Below are 22080 nucleotides of genomic sequence, written 5' to 3'. Positions count from 1 at the left end.
AATAACATGGTAATTAACAGTTCCTTGCATGGATGCTAAATAAAGTGGCGCCATAGCTTCCTCTTTTATTCACGCCTATACGCAGGCGGTTTTCGTATAGACGAATTGTCAGCAATAGTTTTTTTATCCCTGCTAGTGAAACGAAGCAGCCCGAACCAGTGGATCAATTTCTCATCTGCAATGCGACTTGCTAAAAACGAAATACCAGTTCTGAAGTCACAAAAGATTCTTGGTTGACGCAGGAAAGGGGAAAAACCTGCGGAGCAAGTGTTTTTACAGAAAATCCTGAATTTGTTCTTTTGTGGTTTTTTTTGTACAGAGAACAAAGGGACGCCGCAGCTCATACCTTGCAGTTTCCTTTCAGGGAGGATTGCACCAACGACCGTGCGTTTACTTCAGCGATACCGTACATCTCACCCAGTGAAGATCGTTTGGACACCTGCCTATGCCTCCGTAACGGGCAACAACTTCGCCCACCAACAGGCTCGCGAACTGGCCCACCGAGCCCCAGAGGTCACCGCAGTTCCGACGCCACTTCTCACCTATCAGGAAATTCCTCAATTTTACCGGACCACCAGACATAAATTCCGGTGCCCCCACCCATCCCTCAGCAATCAGGAAACACTCCGACAATTACAAGCAGGCACGTACGTTCACCCGCTTCGAATGAATTTATTTTTTCTCACACAGTACACCGCTCCATGCAAATTTTGTCCACAACTAGGTACCCTCCAGGATATAATTGTGGAATGCGGTCACAACCCAGCCCTACCACCCCTCTCTACCAGTTCTTTTCCTCAGCTATGGGAGACACTGTTGACCCGGTGTCAACCGGAGGACCAGACTCTCCTGGTGACACGGGCCAAGACGGCGAGGGCAACGCATGGATTCCCGGACTAGGGTACCACTCTCACATTTGAGCTCATTAAAATATTTTCTCTCTCTCTCGTTTCAATTTCGTTCGAAGCGAATCTTTTCTGCTTTTCTTGAATAATCCGAGCTTAAAAGAGGTGATTTTAATTTTTCTGAATGATGAGTCATTATACAATGTTCGAAGGGTTCGGCGACGTGCGAGGATGAGCCGGTAACAATGGCCACTTGTACAGCACCGCCATGGATTTCGGACGTGCGTCGGATGATGAAACTCGTGGCAATTGAACGACTTCAGCCAATGAACAACTCAGTTCTCCCATCATAGAAAGAGCGGCGCGATGTTCGTGATTTTCACAGAGCCCCATGTGTCTTGCGCTTGGCTGTGACAAAAACTGCGAAAAATCAGAGTGAAATTGACCGCTAAGACGACTCTATCCTTAGGCCAAGTTTCACTTACTTGTATGTATTAGTGAGTTACCAATTCAGTTATAAACTATACCGAATTTCCATCTGCTGTCGATACATTACCGTCTACGGGGAGAGTATTTTAAAAAAAAGGTATTTTGCTTCATTGAGACCATCCCGAAAGAATTAATATGCAAATTAATTTCAAATTAAATATAATGGCGTTATGTGTATATTCCTTTATTGAATTCATATAGTAAGTGACCATACATAACTGAATAGTTATCCACCAATACCACTTCATTGGTCTTCCATCCTAATAAGGACAGTAATTTTTTTCGATTATAAGCGTATTCACGGCGTAATGAGCCCCACTCAGACATGGTGCACTGGCGCGAGACACTCGTAGTGTTCGAATCCAAATCACTTTAACTTCCGGCACATTTTGTTAGCATGAGCTACACCGGCCGAGGTTGAGCAGTTTCGTGTGGCTTCTGGAAAGCCGTTCTGCGCGTGCGCGCGGATTAGTAACGTCACACGGCTTACAGAACGTTGCTCGTTGCCCGACATCTCTCACACACCCCACGCGCCCAGCGTCTTCGCCGACCTCCGTTCCGCACGTGGCGGCCCGGTCGACTTGATGATCATGCGAGGGGTGGCCGGGTGTGGAACTGATGGCTCGTGCGTCGCAGCAACACCGGCGTGCCACTGTGGAACCAGCTTGGCTCTTGGGAGATTGGTGACGTGGCGCCGGAGCCGCTTGGTAAATATACATGTGTCACATAAAGCGTATACCGTGTGTGTGTCATTGAAGCAGTAGTAAGCATGATAATCAAGCTAATACTAGACAACCAGGAAAGCTAAAAATAGCCCGCTGAACCTAAGCTCACGCTACGTATATCCTGGCATAGCCGAGGTAAGCCACTGCTAATTTCTTTGTATTGTGGGGGAATTGCCGCAAAAAAATAGTTATTCTGAATTTCAGTCGGAATGGTTATATACTGCTTTAATTCGCGTTTAGTACTTACGGCATCGGCCAATCGGACAAGTTATAATACGACGTCAAGAGCGCGTTGAAGTAGCAGGGGAATCGCCCCTTTTACATTCTTTCCCCATAACAGACCTTATGTGATTGAAGATTATGTTAAACCTGGTATGAGCGCTAAAGGTGATATAAGTGTTCTGAATCTGACGTCGATGAGCCAATCTTTCGAATTTAACCAAGCCGTATTTCGTTTTCGTCGTCCCTTTCATATTTATCTCTCCTACTGTTCAACGAGGTGCAGATATCCGCTGCGTTGGCTAAGTGGCTAAAGACACGTGCTGCTGAGCCCAAGGACGCGGATGTGATCCCAATCACTGTGGCTGCATTTCTGATGGAGGCTAAAAGCAAAAACTCCCGCGTGTAGGGACTTCAGCGCACGTAAAGATTCCCAGAAGGACAAAATTAATCCGTAGCCTTGCACTACGGGCAGCCTAGTAACCGATGTGTAGCTGCGGCGTGGTTAACCCCATAATCAAGCAACTCAGTGCAGAAAAAACATTGTGCACACACAACAGTTTGCAGATGACATGAAGGAAAGATGGCATAGAGGAACATGGCCAGGTCTGCATGTTCATATTTCTATTTTTTGTGAATGCTATAAATCGTTACTGTTGTTGTTACTCCTTTACTTTACACCCATGCAGAATATAGATGCATTGTATTTTATGCATATTCTGTCAACATGTGTACCTTATGCTTCCCTGTCATTTGTACATTCTGAAAGTTCGTAGGATATGCTTCTTGTTTCGCTCTACACGAATGTGTAATTGGAAGTGGTCATACTTTTATGGGCATGATGCCAGTTTCAGAACTCCATTTTTTGTGCATGTTAAAGGTACACTGCGCCGTTACTTTATCAACACAAAGATCAAAATGTGTGGGCCATCTTTTGCGCTTTTCCCCTCATTTGCGCGCATTTCTTGTTTTAATTGTCTTCGCCGACTGAGTGATGTCGACTCTGAGGTCACTCTGGCATTATTGCTGGGCTTGTTTTAGCCTATCGCGAATGCGTTGTCCTGCATAAGCCGTCACAAATAAAGGGTTCAAATTTACCATAAACTAAGCGAAAATCAAACGCTTACAAAAACTGCGATAGCATTGCACTCTACTGCAGCCTTTGTTACGTAAAATGAGGTAGTTCACGAGGTGGCCGCTAAGGCCGCATGTTGTTCTCTCTGGTTCTGAAGTTTACAAATAAAGTAAGTCGCGCGACTTCCGCTAGATAGTGAACAGACAACGTTAATTTGACTAGATAATGTCGCTAAATATAGAAGTTGGGAGCGCTAATTTTAGCATCCTTTTTAAAAGTATTTTTCGGCCAATTCAGAAAAATCCCCGAATTCACCGCGGCTATATTTATAACATCATGCGTGCCAACATTGAAGGTACACGTGATAACTATGTGAAAACCCGTTGGCGTAGGATACAACAATCCATACACAAGGCATGAATTAATTGTCTCACCGAGTTTGACACGTAACCGTCCTCTAGCCGCTTTCCGACATCCAGGGTGCCCTCCGGGTACTGCAAATGAAACGAAACGAGAAATAGTATCTCAAATGTACTCACAGCGATACGTTCTATTTTAACAAAAGGCTAGTTATTCGACTATAGAATATTGTGCTGTTGCAACAAACTAACAAAACACATGTTATTGCAGCAAATACTATAACTGTTCGTGTGCTAGAGTTTGCGTTACACAGCGAAGAACGCCGAGAATTGTGTTGTAGCGCGGGTGTAGCTTTGCTGTTTTAAACGGAAAATTTCAATTCCATCGGAGATAAATATAAATTGTTATTGGTGGGATTATACTTCTGAAAGGTCTAGCAGAAACCTAGACCGCAACATCAATGTCAGCAGAAATTGAGCCTAGTTAAGCCGAAGTGCAACATTACGCCTTAGGTTTCAGAGCGAAAGCTCTGCTACGCCATGTCTCGCAAGGTCATTCAGCGCGTCGCGATGATAATGAGCCGCCGGAACCCAATTGTGGCAGGTGTGACGTCACTGCATTCACCATTCCATTCTCTCCAAACGCTGAATGCCAGCTCAGAGAGCGAGACTAGCAGCAACAGTTTTATACTACGTGGCATACGAAAACAATAACTCATAGGTGCCAGCACCGACCGCAGGAAAGCGAACCGCCGAACCCCACTGCCCAGGCGTAGTACGTGCTGAAATCACGTTTGCTCTCTTTCTTCTCTGCTGTACTATCATTGGCGACGAGCCTCCCGGCGTGCCCCCTTCTTTCCACGTTCCCGTTGTCGCTGTGCATGATTACAACTGCATTCCTGGGCACTCGCTTTTCACTGCCGCTGTAGTTGTCTCCGGTTGGTGCTGATGACGACGTTTCTGCACACTGCTGATAAGCGCGGCTTCGAACAAACGACTGAGGATCAGGGCTCAGGACCACGGCAACTGCTGAGTTTTCGGGCCCACGAAGAATCGGTCAATGGGGCCAGCACGGCGATGCCGTAAGAATTACCGGGTACTCGAAAGCGAGGTATTTCGCCCTCAGATAAAGAGAACATAGATACAACGTCGGCACTTATCCACCAGTGGCATCCGCTGGCAACAGACGACTGAGCAATAAACAACTGACTCCCAACAAGTTGCCGTCTAGCTTACCTGTCTGAACCGTCACGTAGGCCGCAGGCGCCGCAGAAGAAAAAAAAAATTGGATTTTTCTAATTATTATTTACGAAAGGCTTTTTCTAAAGTAACGTTAGGACACCTCTGTTTGGTTCCTTTCGCAGAAAGCTAATAAAATATCGCGGTGCAATATACTAAGCCTGTTTTCGAAGGTATATCTTGAAGATCGTACAATCAGATGGATTTATCAGCCTCCAGGAAGCTCGTCACCTATTAAGCATTGAAAATCCTGTTATTGAAACATTGGGTCCGTGTTTTCAAAGCATAAGAAAAGCTTCTAAGTATGTTTACCTCCAGGACGACTCATCAAAATTGTCTAGTCGGCCGTGAATTTCACTGCCAGCGTAAGTCACAGACTTTACGATCAGCCAGTCCAGCCAAATTGGCGCCATAAATTGGAGGATAGAGAGGAAACGTAACTCGCTGAAAATACGTAGCGGCCGGACGGCTAAGGAAAAACCAAATGTCAAATGCACAGGCACTTTCGTCTTCTCGCTATAGCTTACCCCTCGTTAGCTGGGTATCGATCGAGGCCCCTTAGCGAGCACGGGGGACACGATCTTAGTTACGAATGATGGCTTGTCGTGCCGAACTGTTTTATGTACGTTACGGGTAGTAGTATGAAACATATTATTTATTCGGTAACAAGTGAGCGGAGCACAGGAGCAGCGGGATGATTTCGCTAACCACGGGGAGCTAAGCCGAACTTGAAACTCCTCTGATACGCAGCCAAATAAACGGGGCGGAAAATCGGTGCTCAGCGATGCGCGTTGCGCATCGTTGCGCGTGCTACACACGCCGCCTGTAACTAATAAAAACCAAGCCCGTTTTTAGTGGCGAGCGAGCCGCAAGGATGAAAAAAAAGCATCCTCCACCCTGACCAGACTTCTACGTAGCGCGTTACCGGTGAGGGATTACTTGTAATTGATCACGCTTTACAGTAATTTTGCGACGCTTCGGTTACTTCCTTTAAGCAGAAACGATGCTTGTCATTCATTACTTTTCTGCCGAAATGGATAAAAAAAATTAGGCAGTGCGAGCGAAACAAGATCAACGCGCTCATACGCAAGGAGTACAAGGCAGCGCTCGGACTCTTCGACTGCACGAGCCGCTAGAAGTTCCTGGCCCTGGGGGTGCACAACACCCTGGAGGAGATCGCGGAGGCGCAGAGGACCGCCCAGATTGCAAGGCTATCGGAAACGAGAGCGGGCAGACAAGTGCTGCCAGACGTGGGTCTGACACCGAGAGAGAAGGGAGCCGAGAACGAACAGGTACCCGACCCGGTCGCCACCGGCAGACGATTACGGGTATGCCCGGTACTGAGAAATATGAATATAGAGTTCCACAAGGAGCGAAGGACGGCGAAGGCCAAGGCGCTCGTTGACCTTCACGCCAGAGACGAAGTAGCCATGTACGTGGACGTGGCGGAGTACCAGGAGAGCGAGGGGGCCTTCGCCGCGGCGGCCGTCGGGGCGTCGACCGGCGAAACGATAACGGCGGCGAGCGTGAGAACCCAGAAGGCGCACGTGGCAGCCATCGCCCCGGCCATCACTGACCCCGCGTGCACGGCGCTGCTGTGCGACTCAAGAACGGCGGTGAGAAACTACGACACAGGGAGATTGTGCAGGGAGGCTGCGCGAGTACTACGCACGGTCGACCTCGACGGCGAGAGAAGGTTGGGGGCGATCAAGTGGTTACCGGCACACATGGGCAGCGCAACACCAACCACAACGACGTGGCAAACGCGGCGGTGCGAGGACTAACCAACCGCGCCACCGCGGTAGAAGCCGACCCTTCGCGGTGGTGGAGGGGGAACGAGGACCGCATGACCACCGGTACAGACCGAGTAGACGGCAGAAAAGGCCACCCGGGCCTGACCTCAGAGGATGCCGTAATATAGCGCCAACTGCAAACAGGGCCGCTCCTCACCTCGGTGCTGATGAGGCACGTGTGCCCGAGCGTGTACGAAAGTGACTTGTGCAGAGTGTGCCAGAAGGAGAGAGCCACCGCGGCTCACATCCTCTGGGACTGTGTCAAAATCCCGCGCGAAGCGTCGATAGAGACTATGATCCCGCCGCATCTCGAAGCCGCCGCGGGAAGCTACGACCAGAAAGAACTGACTGAGGCCGTCCAGCAGATCTCGGTGTCCCTCGAAAGGCAACTACCGAGCGAAACCGACGGAAGGTTACCGCCCCAAAAGAAGGGGCAGACGAAGCCGGTCGAAGGGAGTAGCGAGGCCGGAGCCGAAGTAGAGGCACAATAAGTCGAGAAGATATCAAGGCCGCGTCGCGGAAAGACCCCCCGCGCGAGGTGGATCGAACCGAGCTGCAGGCACTTTAATAAAATTGTTCTCTCTCTCTCTCTCTCTCTCTCTCTCTCTCTCTCTCTCTCTCTCTCTCTCTCTCTCTCTCTCTCTCTCTCTCTCTCTCTCTCTCTCTCTCTCTCTCTCGTTACAATATTTCCGGACCATTTTTTAGAGGGGTAGACGTGCGCGAGTCACTCATTCATTAAAAACCACGGAGCAACGGAGCCCTGAGAATTAGTAAATTAGTACACCACTTTACTATGCTTCATCTCCTGTGTAACTTTTTCCTGGTACACCGGAGACTACGTCCGGGTTTACGGCTCTCTCGGCAATGGACACGTGTGCGTCGGCGTCCGTCATCGACATTTGCAGAAACGTTGTTCTTACTTCTCACTCAAGTGGAGCTGGACTTTGAAATTTGACGCGGTATCGTGCACCACTAAAACAGCCACGACAAAGATGTGAGATACGTACGTGCAGGTACCGGGTTTTCAGACGGGATTTCCCAGCGGTCTAGCTATATGTGCGTGTCGTGCTACCGTAATGAAAAGGGTGTATAAAAAGTACCATAAAAAATAATCGATTACTTTAGAGTAATTTTCCGACCATTGTTAAGCCTGTAATTGCAATTAAAATCATTTATATTGTTTTAGTAATGGATACAAGATTGACCTTGACCCTGCCTCTCAATTAAATCGCTGCGGTGGGATTTACCTCAACTTGAAATCGTGTATAATGAATTTTATTCTCGAACCTGAAAACAAATCCGCGCGTGACGCTCTCCTCGACCATTTGCGAGAGCGCACCTGGCAAATGTGAGGTTTAAGATTTTTTAAGATCTTTAAGGTGGGCGAATACACAGGAAAGGATCATGACTACCCCTGTAGTCCTGCCTGCATGTATCCAGCCGTCATCATATGTTTACTACTGAGCACCGAATCGGCAGCTACCTATAATAATCAGCAACAGAGGCGCCGTATTTCGGGCGCGTTGAAAACCATGTTTGTTCACACCCCTTAAAACGTGCGGAATGTGTGTCTGCTTGTCACGTTGGCCCCTTGACCCGAAAATAGGCTGCCAATCAACATAAGTAGAGGGGACCCTTAAAGGGACCATGTAACACTTTTTTCAACTTTTTTTTTATATTTTAAAGGCTTACAGGACGTAGACACCCAACACACCCAATACTTACATTAGGGGGTCGCAAAGTACCTCATCCAAAAATTACGGCCTTTGCCCATCAGATAACTTTTAAACTCGCTCAAAAAAATGTTCTCTCTTTTTCGGTCTTGACGTTCTTCGACGGCTCGAATTATGTCAATAAGGCCATGTAGCGGCTGTTGGCCGGTTTCCCTTCAGTTGCAGCAACGAACACCTTTCGATACCAGCTTTAATAAAAAAAAGCCCCAAAAACAAAGCAGAAATGGAAGGCGTATCTGGTGCAACGAGCAAATCACGCAGTGCCGCTCCGTGCTGGCGATAACTATAGCTTTCGCAGTGGTTTCAGGCGTGAAGACAAGAGTGAAAGCGCTTATCACAAGTGTTGCAAGGACCCTTTAAGATGGAAGTCGTAGTCCGCACTGAAATCATACGGCGTACCATCATACAAGAGCTATGTTCTTAGAAGCTCCATGACTATGGTGTTTGATGAAGTAACAAACAATATTCCTTGCTTGCCATTTTCCTTCTGCCTGTTTTGAACACCGACACTGTTGTGGTGGTTTGATTTGATTGATTGTGGTGTTTAACGCGCCGACGCAACGCAGGCGATGAGGCGTGCCGTAGTGGAGGGCTCCGGATTAATTTTGACCACCTGGGGATCTTTATCGTGCGCCGAAATCTCGCACACACGAGCGTTTTTGCTTTTCGCCTCCATCAGAAAAGCGGCCGCCGCGGCCGGGAATCGAACCCGCGACCTCGTGCTCAGCAGCGCAACGCCTTAGCCACTGAGCCACCGCGGCGGGTTGTTGTGGTGGTGCTTTCTGGGTTGCCACTAATGTCCCGCAATCAACGGTCAAGTTATTAAGAATCGCTTCCTAACGCCAACGTAATGGATATATATGTACTCATACATTTATTTTAACTAGGACCCCGAGAGGGAACGGTCTCTCCAGGACCCGTACGTACCGGCTTGAGGACTTCGGTGATAAAGTACGTCTTCATGCCCGCCAGCCGCAGCGCCTCCTCCCGGGAGCCACCGTCACCCGGCTCGACGGCGAACTCTCCATTCAGGAAACTCAGCGTGCGTTCCGATATGTGGACGCGCCTGCGAGCATGGGTAATGCATGTAATTGGCTGTAGGGTGGGCACGGCAAGCAGCCTTGCTATCGTGCTTTGGGGCTCGTGCAGCATTCGTCAAAGAGTATTCGGTCAGAGCAATAAATAAACCCGCATAAGATTGGTCCATAAAAATACCTTCATCTTTCCACAGAATAGAACATTTACTGCAATAAACTGCCGCAAGTCCTTGACTCCCAAGACAGTTTCCGCTTTATTCGGCATAGTGCGAATCGGTAATTTTATAATTTTTCAAGCCTTGTTATCCATCCATACGGTGGCTAAGGCTTATTTAATTTTAACATGAACCGTCTTAGTCTAGCCGCACCAGGTTTTGTGGTCCGGAAATGTGAGTCGGAATAACTGTTTTATTTATATTGCTGGGTCCTCATACCTATTGCGCCTTGCTTGCATTAGGCATCTTTGTGGAGTTCATGCGATATCCACCCTATGGGTGTTTTTTTTTTCTTTATTTCACAAACGACAAACTGACGTCTGTTTTTCCAACCTAGTGATATTGTGCCACGACGCCCTCCGCTGTAAAGGTGACTTCTCCTCTCAATGAATATGTTTGCCGCGAAGGCACCTTGACAGGACATAGTGCGCGTATGCTCTCACGACATCCTGGAGCGTGGGTGATCACGTCCTTTGTCACAAAAAAAAAACACAGACAGCCATCGTGAGAAAAAAAAACATTTCCACAGTAGCAAGACAGCTATATCAGCGGAATTACCACTCCACCACATCGTGTTATCGAAATTACTTGCAGTTGTACGCTTCTGCGATTCCCGATAGCGATGTATGCTTAACGAAACACGGTCGCTCATATGTGGTGTTGTTCTTTTTCTGTTTTCATATTTCTTTTGAAATCGGGAGTAAAAATCGAGCGCTGTTTCTCAAACTTATAATGGGGAAGAAATTGGGGTTCTCTTAAAAACAATTTTAAGATTCGAGTTTCTTCGAGTGTAATATACAGATGTATTAAGTAATCCACTCAGTTTATTTTATCGGAATGTATCGGGAGATACTAAACTCTAACCCGTAAAAATCTGTGTTTTTTCAAGCTCGTAATCGGGCGGAGATAAGAATTTTTGGTAAACTCTCCAAAATTTAGCATTGATTGATTAATTGATTGGAGGGTTTAGCGGGCTGACGCTTCACAGGCGATGAGGCACCGTAGTGGAGGGCTCCGGATTAAATTTGACCGCCTATAGATCTTTAACGTGCGCCGAAATCTCGTATACACGGGCGTCTTTGCTTTTCGCCTTCATGAGAAAAGTGGCCAAAATTTAGCGCTTCTTTGGAAAGGAATCAGTAATGAGGACAGACAAAGGTATTGATAAATTCCAAGAAATAAAACCCCCATTCATTCCCAAAAACCTGGTCATTGACTTTTTACACATCCTTGTTTACCTTCATTACCATCTGCATGCCCAAAATGTCTGTCTCCATTCGAGACCTGCACGATCGTTGTACGTATTGCGGTGGGGAGAAAGTTCTCTCAACATCACTGCTTCCATTACCTAGGCACAACAATGGCAGTGCAGCATTTACCCGCCTGGGGTAGCGAGCTGTAGAGTCATGCTAATACTCTATGAGTTTGACAGCTGTGTTTCTGAGGCTTGCTTCCAGCAAGTACTGATAGCGAACGGCAGATAGTCTGCACACAATTGTGCAGATCGCTACATGGAAAAAGTTGATTCGGGGAGAAATTGGGTGTAACCCGAATCTCATGAAACATGTTCGGGGTGTAAAAATCAAATAAATCGGGTTTGTCCAAAAATGAACACTCCTACTCATATGCCTAGCCGGCTGCATGGTTTTCACATTTGGGGTTACTTTCTCGCATCATTTCCATGGGATACATGGTCTGACGTACCCACTATTTTGCTTGCTTGCCAACTGCCTCCCTCAAGTGGACGGCATAATTTCAGTATCCACGCCCTCGTAGTCCGTTCCCAGAAAAGTCACCACTCCATTTTCCTTTTGGTACGCAGCACTTTGGCGGCCGCTACTGGGTTGTGGCAGTGGTGACGGTGTCGTAACCGAGCGAGCGAAGACAGAAAGAAAACGGCTGAGGAAGGGGTGGCGAAAGTGTGAGGGGGAGGGCAGCGTCCTGAGCCCGCACGAGACGCTCGTCGGCGCCGACGCTTGGCGAAAGGGTGAGCGGGAAGCAGTGAGACATGCTCTTCGTTGAGTGGCTCATCCGAACCACGCGACATTTGCGCGGGAGGTTCAAACACGATTTACACCAACATGCTCGGCGGCGCCGACGCACTGCGAGATAACGCCAGAGTAGCGCGCGCCGCCGTGCCATCGCTGATCCCGCGATCTCTTCCTAAGACCCAGAAGGTATGCGCTGTGACCAAGAAGACTTCAGTTCATGTTGCGCACATATTTCGCATTAGGGAGTCCAGTAATCATCACACGTTTTCTTCACATGCTTTCCCTTCCTGGAGACGAAAACATTCTCCATAAGATTCGGGGTAAATACCCCGTAAATTTATTACAGGTTTGCTTTGTCCCAGTGAAATTAAAACACCGATAAGCACAGGAGCAGCACGTTTCGCTTCCCTGACAGCTTGTACTACACAATGCGCGCACAGCACCTTGTTCGCTTCCGAGCACAAAACAAAATGCTAGCTCGCGACCACGGTGAGATCACCACCCCAAAAAGTGTACTTCTACCCGTCAAAGTGGCGTAATCTATGGGGAGCCACTTTAGGCGCCATTAATAGTTGGTATTCGTTGAAAAATTTAGGTGTCAATTTCTTCGCTTGGCAACACTGCAAACCGCCACAGACATGGCCGATGCGCCACCGATATGGCGCGGCTTGGGCCACTGTGCCCGCACGCCGAAGAAAAAAAAACACTGGCATGCGTCGTCTACTCCTCAACGGTGGTGTCAACAGAGATGTTATTAATAGCACTCACATTGGACTAGAGACAATACTTTGCGTTGGGTGAGGTAGAGTTTGTTGACGTGCAACACAGTCATGTGCTTAGCAAGGACAAGTATCGCCATCCCGCGGAGCCCGACGTAACCAGTGGCGGCGCACTCACAGTGTCGGCGCCTGCATGCGGGCCTCGCCAGGGAATACAAGCAATAGGGAGGCACTGGGGAGGAGTCAGGAGGCTGACGTTGTAAGCGAACGCGATTTGGGTCATACGTAGTTCCACAGTACCAACACGTCGTCAGTTCCAGTTTCAAATGCCGTACAAACAAAAACAAAGAAAAGGAGGTCGATTCTTCCTCACCCGGGCATTCCCCCGCTCTCCATCTTGTTGGCGAGCACGACGTCCTTGGAGTAGACGTCGTACTGCCACTGCCTCTGGCCAAGGACGCCGGCGAGCACGGCGCCCGTGTGGATGCCCACGCGCATGTCGACGCCGCTGCGGGTCTGGTCGCGCACCGACCGGATCGCCTCGACCATGCTCAGGCCCATGTGCACGCACAGCACCGCGTGGTCCGGCCGCTCTTCGGGGGCGCCGCTCACGCAGTAGTAGCAGTCGCCCAGGATCTTGATGCGCAGCTGGTGGAACTTCTGCAAGGGTTGGGGGTCACAGAGGGTCGAGACGGGGGGCTTTGAACTGGCGCGGGGGGTTTTCGGTAGGCATATACACGTGTGAGTCGAAATCCCCCCCAAAAAACAAGCAAAGAGTGGAAAGTCCGCGCAAAGTTTGTGTGCTTTATGCTAAAACAGAGTGAATTACAGTACACGGTGAATTACACGAAGGTCTCTACTCGGACCTTCCATTTTTCTTCCAAAATTTACGTTTTTAGGTATGCAGATGAGCGAAGTACGCATATCTCAAAAACACTCATCTCCTAAACCAAACTCAAAGGAGAAATGAAAATCTCAAAGACTTTCACCACCTCGTAACAGTAAAACAGTCGCAGGATCCGCAAAACATTCCATGGCGCCACATTCTTCGTTTTGCGCATATTCGCGTTGAGAAAACTTTGCAGCGAGAGAATGCGTATTCAGCACCCAGTGCGTATTTGTGAACGCAGGAATCGGTACCTTCAAAATTTCTCCGTACGAGGTCCGAAAAAATTCATCTACAAGCACAAACAGCCTCGACGTTATGCCTGCCCGCACGAGTGACCTCGCAAAGCCATCGTGACGTTTCGAATAAACGGCAGGCACAGCAAACAGCCGGAGATAACGCACCAAGGTATCACGTCCCACATTTTCCTTTCCTAACCGCAACTAAAAATCACCCAAAATCATCTGCGCTCGGTTCCAGCTGAAACTATCGATCGCAAACAGTGTTTGTTCAACGGGTGGTCAGTGACCTAGGGGAGGAGTCTTCTCCGTTTGCTGATATAAATAAGCATCGATCTCTTTTAAGGCAAAAGCGCACTCAAAGCCAAAGGTGTTTGCATGTAATTCTTTAATTTACCCCGCACGGGGCACCTTGAGTAATCTTGGTGACGGTGAGCAGCGACACCGCGGACCCCGAGCTCCCAACATAAGCCGTGTCCAACCGTGGCGAGGTGTTTAAAGGTGAAGGGTAGAAGCCGTAAACGGTGGCCGTCGGAGCCTTGGTCAAGCTCCGGCCGATGGGCTCCCTGCCTGTCTACCAGGCAGGGAGCTCCGGGACCTCTTTGACTACCAGGGTAAGGTCAAAGGAGAAAGTACCCCCGTCTCCCTGCTTTTCAATGTATCATATGGCATTTTCCTAACCCCCCCCCCCCCCCCCCCCCCCAGACGTGATCGGCCCCCGAAAAGGGGCCGCACCGAAGTATCTTTTCCTCCTTTGCAATCGATCTCTCTCCCAAAGCCCGATAATTTTTCGCGCTTTCTGATCATGGAATCTCTTGACAAGACAAATCCAATCACTTCGCAGTCCGTGTTTCTAATCTCCAAGTATCTTGAAAGCCTTGTCGGAAAGTCCTACAAGGCTGAAAAACTCACAACGGGAGAAGTTTTGATAGAAGTAGAAAACAAACAGCAATCGTCTAACCTCCTCAAGCAAACGCGCATGGTAGATGTCAACATCAAGATCACGCCCCATCGCAGTCTCAATAGCTGCCAGGGCGTGATCTCTGATCGGGATCTAATGAATGAGACTGAAGCAGATCTGCTCGAGGGCCTCCGAGATCAGGGCGTGACAGCAGTGAGGCGAATCACCATACGCCGAAATGATGAAATAATTCCAACCAAGCACATAATCTTGACATTTGACCGCTCTAACCTTCCTGAGTCGGTGAACGCAGGTTTCTTGAGATGTCCAATCCGACCCTACGTGCCGAACCCACGCCGCTGTTTCAAGTGTCAGCGGTTTGGGCACGGCACAACGTCTTGTCGTGGTAAATTGACGTGCGCAAAATGTGCAGCACATAATCATCAAACTGACAATTGTAAATCCGAGAACTTCACCTGTGCCAACTGCCAGGGACCACACGCTGCCTATTCTAGGAGCTGTGAAAAGTTCAAACAAGAGAAACAGATCAATGCCTTGAAAGTCAACGGAAACATCACCTTCCCACGGGCGCGGAAGAGGTTCGCCTCCTTCCCTCTGGGCAGGTACGCCGACGCAGCTCGCCGGGGGTCGGAGCGGCGTCTGGTTTCGGCGGGGACCCAGTACCGCGAGTCGGACTTGGTCCCGCCCCCGCCCCCCCCCCCCCCCCCCCTGGGTTGCCTATGGCAGCCCAATCTGCCTCCGCACCGCTCGCTCACCCAGCAGCGGCTGTGGTGGCAACGTCTGTTGGGGATGCCGCTGCATCCACTGCTTCCTCTCCACCGGCCCAAAGCACACGCAAGGGCACGGAGATGGAGACGGAGGCAGTCGCAGCGACCCCCTCCCCCGCCTCCCTGCCTGCGCCATCTGTGGTGCTCCCCACGCCTTCGGCACTGGCAGCGCAGGCGAAGAACACCCGAAAGGGTACCACGTCAAAGGGGCCCAGTCCGCTGGGCACCCCTTTGCCTTCAGATGACGACATGGACGTCGAGCCCTTCCGGCTTTCATCGCAGCGGAAGGAATGGGCTGGGACGTCCAGGTCAGTAGAGAAGGCCAGAAAACCCCTTCCAAGAGTCCAAGCCCCGAAAGACCCTACATAAATAGTCACACTCCAGTAGCTCCGAACACATCATAATGGGAAGAGAAAATATTGTTCAATGAAACTGCAGAGGCCTTCTGAATAATCTTGACGACGTGTATGAGATTCTGCATGCCAATCAGCCAAGTGTAATATGTGTTCAGGAAACACACCTGAATTCCAAGAACACAAATTTCTTGAACAGTTACTTGATATACAGAAAGGACAGGGATGGCTGCACGCACTCTTCTGGGGGTGTGGCCATAATTGCCCGGAAATATTTAGCATGCCACCCTGTCACCCTGAACACTGTCGTTGAGGCTGTGGCAATTCGAACAATAATATTTAATAGGTTGATAACGGTATGCTTCATACACATTCCTCCTGATGTTTCACTTCTAAGCTCGGACTTCTAGGCGCTGGTTGACCAGCTGCCCGAACCATACATCCTGACAGGCGACCTTAATGCTCACAACACTCTTTGGGGCTCTTCTCGCACGGATGCCCGAGGTCGCCTTATAGAGAAATTCCTTACATCTTCAGGAGCATGCCTTTTCAACAATAAACAGCCTACATACCATAACATAGGACACAACACATACTCATGTCTTGACTTGGCAATTGGCTCCGCAGTTCTCTTTCCTCTCCTCGAGTGGGGTGTGGGCACTGACCCATACAGTAGTGACCACTTCCCCACCTCACTCACATACATAGGTAAAGGCCCATGCAGTCCATCTTCCCATAATAGGTTCAATGAAGCACGAGCTAACTGGAATACATTTACAGAGACATCCAAACTACACCACACATCCATAGGACACCTGCACATAGAAGAAGCTACCCAACTCCTCACGGCGCACATCCTCGACGCCGCCGAAAAGTCCATCCCCCACGCCTCTGGTGCCCCGCGCAACCAGCGGAGGGCGTGGTGGAATGAGGACTGTAGGCGGGCGCGAGAGGCCCAGAACAAGGCGTGGGGTATCCTTCGTCGGTACCCCACGTCGGGAAACCTCCTCTTGTTCAAACGGGCCAAGGCATTAGGAAAACGTGTGCGTCGTGAGGCAAAACGAGAGAGTTGGCGTACATTCATAACATCAATAAACTCCTACACAGACACACGAAAAGTATGGACACATATACGCAAACTCAAAGGACAACAGACACACGGCCTGCCCCTGGTCAGTACAACAGGGGACACACTGGAAGACCAGGCTGACACACTCGCACAACACTTCCAACACGTGTCCAGTTCAGCACACTACACGAACACTTTCTTGAAACATAAAGCATCTTGTGAAAAGAAGTCCCTACACGACAAAAACAAATCACAGACTTCTTACAACTCCCTGTTTTCACTACATGAGCTGAGGGCTGCTCTGAGCATGTGTAAACCCTCAGCTCCAGGCCCAGACAACATTACATACACAATGATACAACACCTACACGCAGACACACTTGAAGCACTTCTACATCTATATAATAAAATATGGCTTTCGGGGCACATTCCACACTCTTGGAGGGAGGCCATTGTAGTGGCTTTCTTGAAGGAGGGAAAGGGCCCGTCGTCCCCCTCAAGTTACCGTCCAATAGCCCTGACGAGCTGCCTGTGCAAGCTCTTCGAGAAGATGATCAACCGCAGGCTCGTGTACTTCCTCGAGTACAATGGTCTTCTCGAGAGCTGCCAGGCAGGCTTTAGGGTGGGGCGATCGACAAACGATCAACTGGTTGCACTTGACTCATACATCAAGGATGCCTTCGTGCATAAGCAGTACTGCTTAACTGTCTTTTTCGACCTCGAGAAGGCCTACGACACCGCTTGGCGTTATGGGATCCTTAGTGACCTCAGGTCATTCGGTGTTTCGGGTAATATGTTGAACACCCTTGTTAGTTATTTGTCGGAGAGAACGTTCAGAGTAAGAGTTGGTTGTGTACTTTCAAAGGTTCACGTCCAAGAAAATGGCGTGCCGCAAGGTGGCGTGTTGAGTTGCACTCTCTTTATCGTAAAGATGAACTCTCTTGGAAAGGCACTGCCACCAACAATCTCTTATTTTATGTATGTAGACGACGTGCAAATATCTTTTAAATCATGTAATATGTCAATATGCGAACGTCAAGTCCAGCTTGGTGTCAAGAAGCTTGCCGGCTGGGCAGACAAGAATGGGTTTAAATTGAATCCTGCAAAAAGCACCTGCGTTGTGTTCTCCAGGAAGCGCGGGGTCCATCCGGACCCAGACATTACTCTGAATGGCGTGTCGCTTCCTGTGAACAAGGAGCACAAGTTCTTAGATGTCGTGTTTGACCAGAAACTCACATTCATTCCACACATCAAGAAACTTAAACATCAATGTTTGAAAATAATGAATATACTTAAGGTTCTCTCCCATCAATCGTATGGTTCCGACAAAGAACTCCTACTACGGCTCTATACTGCTTTGGTTGGGTCTCGTTAAGACTATGGCAGTGTGGTATATGGGTCGGCGACTAAAACAGCGTTGCGAATGCTTGACCCAGTGCTACACTTGGGGCTGCGGCTTGCGTCGGGTGCTTTTCGCACTAGCCCTGTCGAGAGTCTGTATGCCGAGTGTAATAAGTGGAGCTTTGAGAAACAAAGGACGTACATGGACTTACTTTATGCTTTTAAAATTTAATCGCTGAATAACCATCATTTTTATCCTGTCTTTAACGACACATCCCCATCTGTGCTTTTTGTAAATCGCCCATCTGTTCCTCTGCCCTTTTCACTTCGAGTGAGAGAGCGAGCCTCGGATCTGAGCGCTTCGTTTTTAGACGTGTACAGATCATCCTTTTCAGACATTTTACCTCCTTGGACAGTTCGTCCTGTGTCCTCCGATCTTTCTTTTATGAAACTTGACAAAAATCGGGTACCGCGAGCTGCAATACTGCAGCACTTTCTGTCTCTGCAGTTTAAATACCCACTTGCAGAATTTTACAGTGACGCTTCTAAAACCTCCACTATGGTCTCCTGCGCTGCTAATGGTCCGAATTTCATTGCAGCCAGAACCATGAGCTTCCACACAACAATTTTCTCAGCAGAAGCATATGGAATTTTATTGATTGTACGACACATACTTGAAAATCAAATTCCGAAGTCTATCATCTACACAGATTCCTTGAGTGTTGTTCGCGCACTGTCATCGCATACACCCCCCAAAAACCACATTGTTAATCTTGTATTTAACACTATCATGTCTGTGTATGCGCAGAAGCATCAGCTGCTCCTCTGCTGGGTCCCAGGACACGCTGGGATCGCTGGAAACGAGTTGGCAGACGAGAGGGCAGCTGCTGCTGCACTCAGGAACACTGTAGACATAACAACCGTACCATATACAGACCTCAAGCCACACATAAGACAACACTTGCGTAGAACATGGCAAACACACTGGAGTGAACAGACAGATAACAAGTTACACGTTATAAAACCACGCTTGGGACCATACACCACTGACACACGCAACAGACACACAGAAGTCGCCCTGGGTAGGCTGCGGATAGGGCACACCCATGCGACGCACTCGTATCTGCTGACGGGATCTTGTAGACCCCAGTGCAGCAGCTGCGGAGAGGCCCTATCCGTAGTGCACATACTAATCACATGCAAGGCACTTCACACCACACGACGCAAACACTTTCCAGAAATCTACAGACAACAAATCCCACTCCACCCATCGCACTTCTTAGGCGATGAACCAATGTTTACTACCAAACGTGTTTTTAATTATCTATCAGAAGTTAAATTTCTGAATCTCATATCGTATCATGCATAATCACAACCTGGCCCTCTACACCAGCCATCCTCATTGTCTTTATTTGTTTTTACTTCTGGTGCTATTCACTTCTAGTATTGACCTTAATCTGTGGTAGCTAACCACTTTTTTTGGCGCTCTTTGCCCCAGTTGGCCTTGCGCCATTAAAATGCAACCATCATCATCAATTCCTTAATTTATGCAGGCATTTATCCAAGAATCACATAGACGCGACAACGCTATGGGCACACTTAATTTGCAACTTTGAAAGAACGTCACGAGTTTGCTCAACGCACCACTTTGCTCGATTTCACTTCATTATCCGTCTATTGTCGTGTTATATTTAATATGGCACCGGCTGATCCACTTGAAGCAACTGCGGCGGTGTGGATAATGAGATGGAATCCCAGACTGGCCTCACGTGCATGAAACGGAGTTCGCATGATTCATCCCTGCGACCGATGTGCGTTCTATGCTGCCCGAGCAAGGCTTCCGTGCACTTAAAGGAAAATAGCTAAAACAGGACAAAAGAAAAACGAATCACCCAACTAATACGCTGATTCCCTTTTCTTTTCTCCCGCCTTCAGCGCGTTCTTCCTTCAAGTACAATGTGTCAATATCCCATCTACAAACCGTTCTGCGAACGTTCTGTGCTTCGTCTTGGAGTAAAAACGTCCTCCCAGGCTAGTCTGAGTAAGGCGTGAAGGGCGCAGTGCTGTACTCACGTCTGAGAGCTTGTCGAAGCGCGCGAAGAGCTCGTTCAGCGTGCGCACCAGCTGTGGAGCGGGACACGTGGACGAGAAGGCGGTGAAGCCGACGATGTCGGCGAACAGGATGCTCACGTTCTCGTGCCGGCTCATGTAGATCTTCTTGAAGGGACCCTGGACCACGGCGTCCAGGTCCTGCTTCAGCTCGGCCGCCACGTGTTTCGGCAGCACCGACAGCAGGAGGCGCTCTTGCTCCTGCACGAAAAAGGCGGGAAATTTGAAAAGTGGTCGTCTCGAAAGAGCACTCTAAGAGGAGTAGCGTAGCGAATACCGCAACTCTCGGGGTTTGACTCCCGAAGCTACACGTGGGCTATGCTCCGCGCCGTAGTGGAGGGCTCCGTATTAATTTGGAGCACCTGGGGCTTTTAACGTGCGACGAAATATCGACATACGGGCGTTTTCGCTTTCCGCCTTCATCAGAAAAGCGGCCGCCGCGGCCGGAATCGAACCCGCGTCCTCGAGCTCAGCAGCACAACTCCCTAGCCGCTGAGCCACCACGGCGGGTATCTTGTAAAACACGCAAGGACTGAGGAAACAGAAGGACACACAACTCCAAACTGAAGAAACTACTTCATGTTGAGACTCGTTGATTCTGATTTGGTGCATCCCTCGACCCTCCACCCCCAATTTGTGTGAGCACTAGCGTCGATGAGAACTCATGCGAATCGATGCAAGTGTGAAGATTTCATGTTCTCTGCAAATTTTCCGTTGCAGTCCTATCGCACGTGTGCATTTCCTATTGCAGAAGTGTGCAACTTGTAGAAGTGTATGAGTGGGAATGTTTTTTTTTTCTTTACACAGAAACTTTCAATAAATGTGGTACTGTCTTTGTAAATATATTTTCACTTATATATGCGCATCCTCAGATTGTTTTTTTTTTTTTAATTTGGCCGAGCATCACTTTCATGTCTCCGTTCCTTCAGATGTCTCGCTGCCTGTAAGGGCCCCCAGACACTTTCAAGCAATCTATGACCGCTTTTCGACTTGACTTGGCTTGAAGTAAAGCTTCGTCAAAGAGAACTCCAAAAACAGGTATTGTTTGGATAAGGCGCAACTGGGGCCCATTACCTATTCTGTCTTAGAGAAAAACTGCCGTGGCCCTTCATCACAGCAATGTGCCTGAATGAGCACTCCGTGCGTCAAAAGAGTGAGAAACCGGTGCGACCAGTAACAATACCCGACCTAGGATACCACCAATAGATGTGACCTTCTCAAACCATCATGCTTGCCATACGCAACGGCAAAGCAGGGAAACAGTTTTTCCTGTCAAACCATATAGGGAGCCGCGCCGGATGTCACGTGTTGTTCTGTAGCAGACCCACTCGAGTCCTTTTTTTTTTTTTTTGCAAGTGCCATTCATTGTATTTGTTCTTTTTTCTTCTTTCGACTTTCCGGGATACTAATAAAAGGTCATTTCGTATCTGTAGTCCCCTAGACACCGCCGTAAGTGTAATTTCACACAGGCGCATGGTTCCAGCGCCACGGGTTATGGCGGGGGTAGTGCGGAAAGCCATTGCGGGTACGGACAGCGCTTCCTCAGCTCCGTGCTTCGGCCAAATGTGTCATCAAACACGAGAAGTGATCGTATATAGTTGTCGTCGTCGTGGCCGTCAACACGAAAGGCACCAAAATGGCAGCCGCTGTTAGAGAAAATGAACAATTAAAAAGGCTTCTGTTTGTGTGGGATTGCAACCCGGGTTGCCGGTGCAGCAGCCACGTCGTCCGCTTACCGGCACCGTGCCAGAGTAAAACACAAATAAGTTTGATGTGTGCCCCGTGACAGCTGAACGTGACGGCAGGTGTGTACAACAGGTGCACGAGAAGGAGAACTCTCACTGTGAGGAAAGTGCCGCGTGAATTGCGGTACAGTCTGCCTGTCTGAGTCATTCGCGTACAAAGACGAAGAAACGAAAACGACGAAAGAGACTCGAGATCGATGCAGTAGTGGA

The 22080-nt window shown here is 48.9% G+C and overlaps 1 protein-coding gene across 1 annotated transcript in view; it reads right to left on the bottom strand.

Moving 5' to 3' along the window:
* Window positions 1-22080, bottom strand: part of LOC144175876 (adenylate cyclase type 3-like) — a 306163-nt gene that overhangs the window by 71908 nt on the left and 212175 nt on the right. The window contains exons 3-6 of the mRNA XM_077704914.1: window positions 20090-20326; window positions 12813-13099; window positions 9405-9543; window positions 3788-3847 (exon numbers count right to left, since the gene is read on the bottom strand). Of these exons, the coding sequence (XP_077561040.1) occupies window positions 3788-3847; window positions 9405-9543; window positions 12813-13099; window positions 20090-20326 (723 nt within the window). The remainder of the gene's footprint in view (window positions 1-3787; window positions 3848-9404; window positions 9544-12812; window positions 13100-20089; window positions 20327-22080) is intronic.

Source organism: Haemaphysalis longicornis, unplaced genomic scaffold (assembly GCF_048455015.1).
Source record: "Haemaphysalis longicornis isolate Haplotype H1 unplaced genomic scaffold, Haemaphysalis longicornis Haplotype H1 scaffold_3, whole genome shotgun sequence".
In the NCBI taxonomy this organism is placed as follows: Eukaryota; Metazoa; Arthropoda; class Arachnida; order Ixodida; family Ixodidae; genus Haemaphysalis; species Haemaphysalis longicornis.
The sequence above is the reverse complement of the archived record's forward strand: the minus strand, read 5'-3'. Positions and strand labels throughout refer to the sequence as shown.